Genomic DNA, 9,765 nt, shown 5'->3' on the forward strand with positions numbered 1-9,765 from the left:
TATTTGAGAGTGGTGAAAGTAAACTTCCTTGAGTCAAAGAGAAGTTGGAAGCAAGCATTTTTCAATCACAAAAATATAAAAATACTCAATGAGAGGTGAAAGCAAGCTTCTTTGAGTAAAAGAAGGTGGAAGCAAACATATGAGAAGGTGGAAGCAAGTATTTTGAATGACAATGAGAAAATGAAAGTAAGCATATTGCTTGCAGGTCCTAGTTTACTTTTCTTGCCTGGTTTACCTTAGGAAGGCGCTCAAACCTCATTAATTGATCCATTACATGCAACCAATAGATTTCTTTAGAAGAATGTGTTGCAAAAATGATTAAGATTCAAAAATCCACCAACCCAACTCAAATGATTACCACACGACCTCTCGAATCCGCAATCCACGTCCTTTTCCAAGCTGTCGCCATCCCTAGTTTACTTTTTTTCCCTAATTTACTTTTTTCAATGGCCAGATCTACCCTCATTGTCCCTCAATCCCACTTGAGGCCCCCACTTTAAAGGCACCGTGCCCTTTAGAGGTGAGGGGTCCCCTTGCTCGACAAAAAGGGGTTTTGTGTTTTCCTCCTCGAAGTGTCTTGAAAAAAGAAAAAGCAAGACTCCACAACAAGGGCTAAAAAGCAGCAAAAAGAACACACAGTGGATAGCTCGGAAGACTTTCTCCTCATAGAAAGAAGCTTCTCTCTCTTCGACGATTTACAGGTAAGCAAGCGTGTGTGCGTGTGTGTGTTTTCCCTTTCTGGGCACAGAAAATGGCTAGCGTTTGCGACAGTGTAATCTATATATTAGCGATACCTTGAAAGTTCTTCTTGCAACCAGGACATGGCTATGGTTTCTGCTAGGCACCAGAAAATGGCTAGGGTTTGTAAGGTTGGGTTCCTCGTAGAACTCAGAAATGGCTCTAAACTTCGAAAATGGCTATGGCTTCTAAACTCTGAAAATGTCCAGAGTTTGACCATTGAAGATTGTCCTTTCTTCAAGAGCACATAAAATGTTTAGGGCTATACTGTGCAATGGAAATGTTTTCCTTTCCTTCTGTGCCACAGAAAATGTATAGGGTTTCTATATTCCTCCTTTCTGTTAGAGCTCAGAAGATGTCTAGGTATTATATTTGCAATGGAAAATTTACCTTGTCTTGCAGTTCACAAGGGTTTCTATATGTCTTTTGAGTTCTAGGACACCAAGGCTTTCTGTATGTCTTTTGTCTGCCAGGACACTAAGGTTTTCTGTATGTCTTCTGTCTGCTATATGTATTCTGTCTTTCAGGCTTTCTTGCGTAGTGGAAAACTTTTTCCTGCTTGCTATGGCTTCTCCTTGTAACCTGATCTTTCCATTTATGCCATGGCGCGATGCACAGCTAGGGTTTTCACTTGTATCAAAAACATCTAGGGTTTTCACTTGTTTCAAAAACGTCCCTGTCTGCTACAGCTCAGAAAATGGCTAGGTTTTCTAATGGCCTAGAGCAAAGGAAATGATTACTTATTCCATAGCCTATACATTATTGAAGAGCTTCTGATAGTTCAACTTGCACTCCACATTTCATTGTTTTGCTGTACAGATTGCTGATCTATCTATCTACCCAGATTTGATGTCTCGTTAATTTGTGTGATGGTGAGATTCAGCTCTTTTTTTTTTGCGTTTATTCGAATGAAGCAAGATGTATGCATTTGTTTCACATCTATTACAAGTTACTTGTTTGTTTATGGGTTTTCAAGAACTGGTCAAGTGCTTCTTACTGTGTATCTGGCTTCGTATGCAATCTGGAGCATAGCTTTTCAGCCCAGACCTTAAGCAATTTCAGGGGCCTGAAATGAGGAAATGCTACACCAGCAAGGGATATTTTAAAGGAGGAGGAAGAAGTAGAAGTAGAGGGAGAGTAGAAAGACATTGAGATGTAAGAAGTCAATTGAGTATATATCTAGAGATTGGGTGAATGGAGATTGTAAGGAGAAGGAACAAGAAAGTGTTGGAGTTGTGAATCTCAGTGTAATTTGGGTTGTGCCTATTTATGGGCTTTTATCCTATTTCTCCTATTTTAGTAGGTCATGGAGCTGTCGGCCAGCTCCCACACTGCACTGTAAAAGGGGGCCTCCCATTGTTCACTTCAGTCAGCTCATTCCAAGCATAGTGCAACACTTTCTTGTTGGCTATTGCCATTGTAAAGCTTCATGCTATTATAAAAGGTGATCTTGTCCACAAGCTCTCTCTCCTTTGCTCCCTCTTCTCTCTCTTGTTTTGTCTACGTTCTGCTTGTGCATACTCCAACATGGTATTAGAGGTTAGGTACCTGGCTGCCTTCTACATTGCGAGTTTGATCCTTCCCCCTTGCTGCATTTTCTGGAGTTCACACCAGTGGCTGTGTTTTCTGGAGTTCATAACAGTGGCTGTGTTTTCTGGAGATCAAAACTGTGGCTGCGTTTTCTGGAGATCAACATAGTGGCTGTGTTTTCTCATCATAGCTGCGTTTTCTTTCTCCCAGAGGCTTCTCACTTCTGTGTTTTCCTCTTCAGGCTGCCTTGCTTCTGTGCTTGGTTATCAAGCATCAATTGCAAGCTTCTGGTGGCTGCGTTTTTTGCTTCTACATGCATTTACAGCAGTTGTGTGAGATCTGAAGGCTGTTAATACACCCTGGAATTGGAGGAAACACGAGGTGTTACTAGGGAGATGTCCCCCTGCCGCCCCCCCCCCCCCCCACACACACACATCTTGTGTTTCCCCAATGGAAACGCGCTTTGGGCTGCAAGCAAAGGGGAAACATCGTTTTTGTAGGGATGCTGATTCGTCTGTTTTCCATAACTATGCATGTCACACTTTGTCATGCACATCATTCACATTTTCCTTGGTGTCTTTCAGGGGATCTCTCTGTACAGTTTTTCTAAAGAGAGATTAGGTGCAGGCTGGGCAGACCTTTACACAATTGAAGGAGTGTGAACCTTAGCAGATGATACACAATTGAAGAAGTGTGAACCTTAGCAGATGACACTGGCCACTACTTTGCCTCCCGCATATCAACGCTCTATTGGAGCTAGATGATGTCATCCAAGTAGTTCACCAGCTATACTATGAAAGGGTGGCAAACAATCTATCTACTCACTCTCACAGACAAACTGACATGCTATACCTTGCTTTTAAAAAGTTCCCATGTGCATAGCCTGGTGGTAGAGGGATTGGACTCGCGACCGAGAGGTGAATGTGTGATTTATCACATAATGTTTCCACCTTTGGTTTGAGTGCTTACCTATCATGCCTCATGATAAACATGAAACCTTACACATGCGATCATTTGTTAATGCCTTTTTTAAGACTCAACGAGGAGACATCACTTCCCCTCACAATGTGGACATATGGTTGCGGGTATGGTAATCCTTTTTAAGAGTCCTTCGTTATGAAGGTGGATTTTGGATGGCAGGAGAAATTATCCTCTCCAAAGCTATTAGTTATGAGATCTTGTATTATCAACACAATTTCTCAATCAAAACAAGAGAAGGAGCTCTGATGTAGCATTTAAGTATTAAATAAACAATCAAAAATTTAATGCCAGGTAGGAGATTGTGTATGAGGTTTGAATTAGAGAAATGCTTATAAGAAAGAAAGGGTTTGCTATGCTTTAACTTGCTACATGCTGGATGCATAACAATAAAAGCATGAGAAAGAAGGCTCACACTTGGGACCAAATGGGAGACCATATCCCCTTGAAGGACCTTACTGCTTTGTCAAGATTACAATCAATCCATTTCGTAGAAGCGCTAATGGTCTTGCAGATATGGTGATTAATGGCTACTAAGTGGAGCAAGTCTGATCTAGGGCTTCAAATCAGCCCAAGTTTAGGTTTAAAATAGGGTTGAAATAGGCTAAAGCTTGAGCAAGCAAGGGGCCTGATTTAGGGTTTCAAATCAGCTGGGCACACCCTCCAGAGAGTTAGGCACACCCTCCAGAGAGTTAGGCACCTTTTGGATGCTCTCTTGTGACTTTTAAATCGTGTGAATGCAATTGTATTGCATATGGAGACTTGCACGTGGACACACTAACCATTTCATGCATGCATGGAATAATTTGGGAAGTTGCAGATTTTTGGGGTATAATACAGCAAGGCACGCACTGCGTTTCCGAGCTGTTTACAGATTACTGTTCAATCAAAGACAGGAATCAAAGGTGACTTTCAAAGGATGTTGACTCCTGAAGGGATCTCCTTGGCATATCCTAATTATGATTGGAAATTTCAAATGTTTATGCCTGATTTCTGAGAAAACAAAACATCTGAAAGGATCTATGGCTTCTATGGTGGCCCTAGAAGCTTGAAATTCTGTTTGCCAACAATTGACAGTGCAGTGTGATAAAAGCTTGCTACTTAAGGGCAATATGGAAGAGGTAATATCTGTTGCTGTTTCTAGAGCTTGCTACTAAAAGGTAATTTCTGTTGCGTTGACCAGTAGCAAGTCACAGCTCCACCTCCTTAGCCGTGGACAGAAGACCCTAGAAAACAAAGTGGTCACGCATTAGCCAGAATTAATAAGGCAGGAATAAAACTTGGGCATCTGCAAGGTTTGCTTTCGTGTTACAACTAGGTAATTCTATGTTCCAGCTTTTGAGCTTTATAACTTTAGAATCAGTAATACGTCGGTGTTTAGAGTTGAGAATTTTTCAACACCGCACTTGCAAACAATACCAAGCAGCTTTGAACAGATTAAGAGGCTTACTTGCAGGACCATTGTGGAAAGACCATGGACTCTTGAGATGTGAGGCGCTCGTACATGCTCTCAAAATAGTTACTTTTTGGAGGTTCTGTGGATATTTTCATTTTGCTTACTCTTATCTCTTTATATTTAGAAAAAAACAATTTTTACTATTTTATTGGACAGTAGTGTGTTTATAGTAGAAAATGCAAGGTTTGTTTTTCGGTTTTATCTTATGATGATGTAAAGATAGCAGGGGGATACGTACTTGGATTTACTTAACAATATATATAAATCATTTCTCTCACAAAAAGCTTATGCTATTAGGAGAGCCTAATACAAACTGGGTATTAGGACATTCTCAACTCATTCCATATTGCTGCTGTGTTCATAATTTTATGTCTTTTGCCATAGCTTTTCAAGACATCAGAAAGTTTTCTCAGAAAGGAAGTGGTCAGTGCCTCATGCAGCTTTATGCATGGTGAGTAGACATAGTACGAGTGGTCAATGTAACACTAGTGGCTTTAATGCAGGAGTGAAAGCTCTTGAGAGTCCAGTTAAGATCGGGGGGTTCTGCTGCACTGACATACTGAAGCCTGGCTACTCTGAGCAGCAGCAAGCGTGGAAAGAGTTACAAAGTCCAGTTGAGATCGAGGAGTTCTGTGGCACTGGCATGCTGAAGCCTGGTCACTCTGAGGAGCAGCAAGTGTGGAAAGAGTCTCCTGTTGATGAGCGAGTATGCAAGGTGGTTATGCAAATCTGTTCTCTTCCAGAGATTCCTACGGAGACTGTGCATGAGAGAGAATCGAAGGAGCATAGCAAACTTGAAGATACAGAAAATGAGGGACTTCGAACTTCTGAATATTGTCTAGATCACAATGTAACAGAACAGGCCTTGTCTCCTGTGGAAGTTCTACCATCATCTGTGAAGGAAAACAACAAAGATTCCTTGCCTAAAGTCTCAGAAGAAGTTGTGTACTTGATCACGGATTGTAGGGATGGCTCTGCCAAGGTAACAGCTTCTGATTCCTCGTACTTTATTTTGCTAGTCATTACTTGACGTGATTTTTGTTGCAGTTTTGATGATTGTGAACTGCTGATAATTAAGTCTTTGTGCCTCCATGATCTTATAGTTGAAGTCAGCATTGCGGGGTGGCTATGAAAAGGTAGGGCTTGCACTGCGTCCCAAGTTGCATGTCACTTGGGCTCCTGATGTCTTTGAGCCTCCTTGTACAAGCACTTCACATACGAGTACTCAGAATCGTCGAAGGCATCATCATCCAAAGAATGACCATAGGAGTCGGCACAAAGGAAAAGGTAGCAGCCATGCGGACTCACATAAGAAGTCTGAGAAAAAGATGTCTCGGAAGTCAAGACAGATGGGCGAAACCTTCGTCTTAAGGTAAGAGAGGGGTCAGTCATCTAGAAACATCCACGAGTACTGGGCTTTGCATGGGGCTGTGCTGGGGAAGTAGTGCATTTTGGTCCGACCACCTCACCTTTTTTTTTTTCTTGCAGAGGTCGGGTTGTTGCTTCTCAGGAAGGGAAACATAGCAGCAGTTTAGTGTTGAGAGAGTCCATTGTGCTTCCTTTGGATGAACAAACTTTGAAGAGTGCAAGAGTGAGCCCTTTTAGCTTACCACAGAAAGGCTGTCCTCTGAGTCAAGTGCTTCCGTTAGGTGAGAGAAAGCTTGTAAATTTAGATACAAGGATGCCGTTGTCCTGGCGGGTGCAGGCACACAAACTTTGTATGTAATTTGTGTTAGACAGGTAGTAATTGTTTTGCTAAAAAACAGGTAGTCATCTTCATAGAACATTCTGCTTTATATTGTAATTAGGATGGAATCTTTTAATGAACATGTTTAGATGCCAGTTATGGTTTTAGTAGAACAAAACCGAATAGGGTTGGTTCTGATAACAAGTTTTAGACCTTTAAGTGAGGCCTGGTCCAAAATCAGAATATGTTCCATGACTATGGTTGTGCCTATTAATTAGTGTTGGGTATCAATGCTCAGAATATATATCGCTAGTGTTTACAAACTGGGAGAAAAGCAAAGCAATCACAACCATTTCTCTTTCTCTCTTTCTGTCCAACCTGGATTTTTTCTACTTCATTTTTCATCTTTGGGTCCTGCTTTCACCCCATTTGTTCAGCTTGCTGCGAGGCATATTCATCACATGGTTTGTTAGCAGGCTGCTATCGTGGCCATAGCAGTTCAACATGCTCAAGTTCCTTTGCATTTTCTACCCCTTGCTTGCTTGCGCGAGAGAGAGAGAGAGAGAGAGAGAGAGAGAGAGAGGGGCTTTCTTTCGTTTCTTCTCATGTTGCTTGGTTTTTTTTTCCTCCATGTAGACTTGGCATACTGTTTTAAGAATGAAGATTGGTCTGAAATATGGATAGTGAGTGATTTTGCTTCTTTGTATGGAAATGACACTGAAAAGGAGGACTTGCATCGACAACCCATTGTTTGTACAACTCCATCACAGTGGACCATGATAAGATGAGGGTTTGAATGATAATGATAAAGATGAGGGTTTGAATGATAACAATTGGATTGATAGAACTTTTTGTTTAATTCTAGCTCTTCTCAAGGCACATGTTTATAGATAGTGAGTGATTGCTTTTTTTCATATAGAAGTGACATCGCATCTCCAGTGTATCTTGAGCACTGAGAAGATGCACTTATACTGACAAGCCCATTGTTTGTACAACTCAGTAATGCTTAACTATGACAAAGTTGAAGGTTTGAGTGGTAACTTCTTGATTGATAGAGCTCTTTGTTTTCTTGTATCTCTTCTAAAAGGATGGGTCACCTTTTTGAATGGTGGCATTAATGCAAACCTAAGCATGTTAAACATTGATTCACTAATAATCCATTGTCAATGTTGCTATGTAAATAAACATGGCTTATTGAAACAATATAATATGGATGCAAACCTAAGCAAGTGGTGCACTAATTGGTGGATAATTCATTCTCACTATTGTTTTGAAGAGACAAAGATGATGTGCTAACTTGCTGAATGCTCACTTTGATATTGACCTAAGCATGCAAAACATTAAATGGTCAATGATGTATTCTTATTCTCGTTGTTGCTACAAAGAAGCCGACCTTCAAAAATGACATGGGGTTGATGCAAACAAACATGTGCATTAACATTATGATGATTCATTCTTAATATTGCTATTAAAAAAAAGCTATGAAATGACATAAGACTGTCATAAATTTTTTTTTGATTTTGATAACTCGTTAACACGCAAACAAGGATGCTACTAAAAGTGTACTTGATAGAATTTTGAAAGGAATTGTCAAGAACGAGGTGGATACCTTGATCGTTAAATAAAAAAGAATTATATCACAAAATCCTTCGTAGGAAAATGCTAACCAACATTTGATGAAGTTAGTTGTTTTGACTAAACACGTTGTTTCCATCTATGTGTGTGTGTGTGTGTGTATGTGTGGTGTGGTTGGGGGTGGGGGGTTAGACCATGCACAAGGGATAGTGAAAAAGAATTATATCACAAAATCCTTCATAGGAAAATGCTAACCAACATTTGATGAAGTTAGTTGTTTTGACTAAACACGTTGTTTCCATATATGTGTGTGTGTGTATATATGTGTGGTTGGGGGTGGGGGGTTAGACCATGCACAAGGGATAGTGAAAATATAGCACAATTCTCTCCTCAAAACTATAATCTAAGGGAACGTGCCACTCTCCCCTTTTAGATGAACACTTTCATCCATGAAAGTGGAGCGAATTGTTACAAAGCATAGTTTATGAGAATGTACTTAAAGTGATGGGTACTCTCTTCAAAAAAAAAAATGAAGCGTTCTACTTGCTTCTTTAATATATGCTACCAAGTTTTTGTTTAGCAATGAAAATATGTTAGAATTTGCATATATATATATCAAATTCAAAATTTGCACACACACACACACACACACACACACACACACACACACACACACACACACATGTATGCGTTCTACTTGCTTCTTTAATATATGCTACCAAGTTTTTGTTTAGCAATGAAAATATGTTAGAATTTAAATATGTTATATATATATTAAATTCTAACATATATATATGTATATATATATATATATGTTAAATTTAATATATATATATATATATACATATATATATGTTAAATTTAATATATATATAACATATTTAATATTTAATATATATATATTTAATATATATACATATATATATATGTTAAATTTAATATATATATATATATACATATATATATGTTAAATTTAATATATATATAACATATTTAATATTTAATATATATATATTTAATATATATATATGTTAAATTTAATATATATATATACATATATATATGTTAGAATTTAATATATATATAACATATTTAAATTCTAACATATTTTCATTGCTAAACAAAAACTTGGTAGCATATATTAAAGAAGCAATATAACGCTTCATTTTTTTTTTTGAAGAGAGTACCCACTTTAAGTACATTCTCATGGACTATGCTTTGTAACAATTCACTCCACTTTCATGGATAAAAGTATTCATCTAAAAGGGGGGAATGGCATGAAAAAATATTGAGAATGAGAAATATGAATTTTAACCATGAAAAAATTGACTAACAACCCTCTCCTAATTTAAAAAATTATGAATATGCTTCATCTTTATTCATGTTTGTTATGTGTGAAGTGTGTTTTTTAATTTAAAAAAAAGCTGATTAACTAAATAAAAAAGTGTACGTAAATGCAAGTTTTGTAGATTTATTCTGCATGCTTTAATAATTATAAAGAACAAATTTTCCTTGGAATTTATACTTGGTATAGATTGTATGACAAGAAAATCGTTGAAGGACATGAGTAGATATGTCCTACTAGTCTTTTAAAGCAATAATAATGGTTGGTATAGTATTAGGTATACATAACTCTAGACTCACATCTACAAGCTCAAGTGTTTAGGCTCATGTCTGCAAGTTCATGTCTCCAAGCTTACGTTTGTAGACACGTGTCCAAACTCACATCTTTTTTCGCAAGACTATGGGCTCACATCCCAAACCTGAGAGCTAATTTAGCATGGTTTTTTGTGTTTTTTGA

The 9,765-nt window shown here is 38.3% G+C and overlaps 1 protein-coding gene across 4 annotated transcripts; it reads left to right on the forward strand.

Moving 5' to 3' along the window:
- The first annotated feature begins 571 nt into the window (after positions 1-571).
- On the forward strand, positions 572-6,565 carry LOC147625636 (uncharacterized). Of its 4 annotated transcripts, XM_086817158.1 has the most exons (7): positions 580-701; positions 1,558-1,610; positions 2,853-4,778; positions 5,087-5,153; positions 5,286-5,684; positions 5,806-6,074; positions 6,191-6,565. In XM_086817158.1, exons 3-7 carry the CDS (start codon positions 4,573-4,575, stop codon positions 6,426-6,428), a joined length of 1,179 nt encoding a protein of 392 aa, XP_086673284.1. In that variant the 5' UTR covers positions 580-701; positions 1,558-1,610; positions 2,853-4,572; the 3' UTR covers positions 6,429-6,565. The 4 variants fall into 4 exon arrangements, with proteins under 4 accessions (XP_086673285.1, XP_086673284.1, XP_086673286.1 ...); XM_086817159.1 differs by lacking the exon at positions 1,558-1,610 and having other exon boundaries at positions 572-701; XM_086817160.1 differs by lacking the exon at positions 1,558-1,610 and having other exon boundaries at positions 4,430-4,778.
- Positions 6,566-9,765: the final 3,200 nt, after the last annotated feature.

The sequence above is a fragment of the Cibotium barometz genome, chromosome 23 (genome assembly GCF_041138505.1).
Source record: "Cibotium barometz isolate CiBa-2024 chromosome 23, ASM4113850v1, whole genome shotgun sequence".
Lineage (NCBI taxonomy): Eukaryota > Viridiplantae > Streptophyta > Polypodiopsida > Cyatheales > Cibotiaceae > Cibotium > Cibotium barometz.

Coding starts and splice junctions, on each gene's coding strand:
- LOC147625636 (XM_086817159.1), top strand. CDS start 4,573: ATGTTCCAGCTTTTGAGCTTTATAACTTTAGAATCAGTAATACGTCGG. Junction 4,779..5,086: donor AAAATAGTTACTTTTTGGAG/GTTCTGTGGATA, acceptor CTTTTGCCATAG/CTTTTCAAGACATCAGAAAG. Junction 5,154..5,285: donor CTCATGCAGCTTTATGCATG/GTGAGTAGACAT, acceptor TACTCTGAGCAG/CAGCAAGCGTGGAAAGAGTT.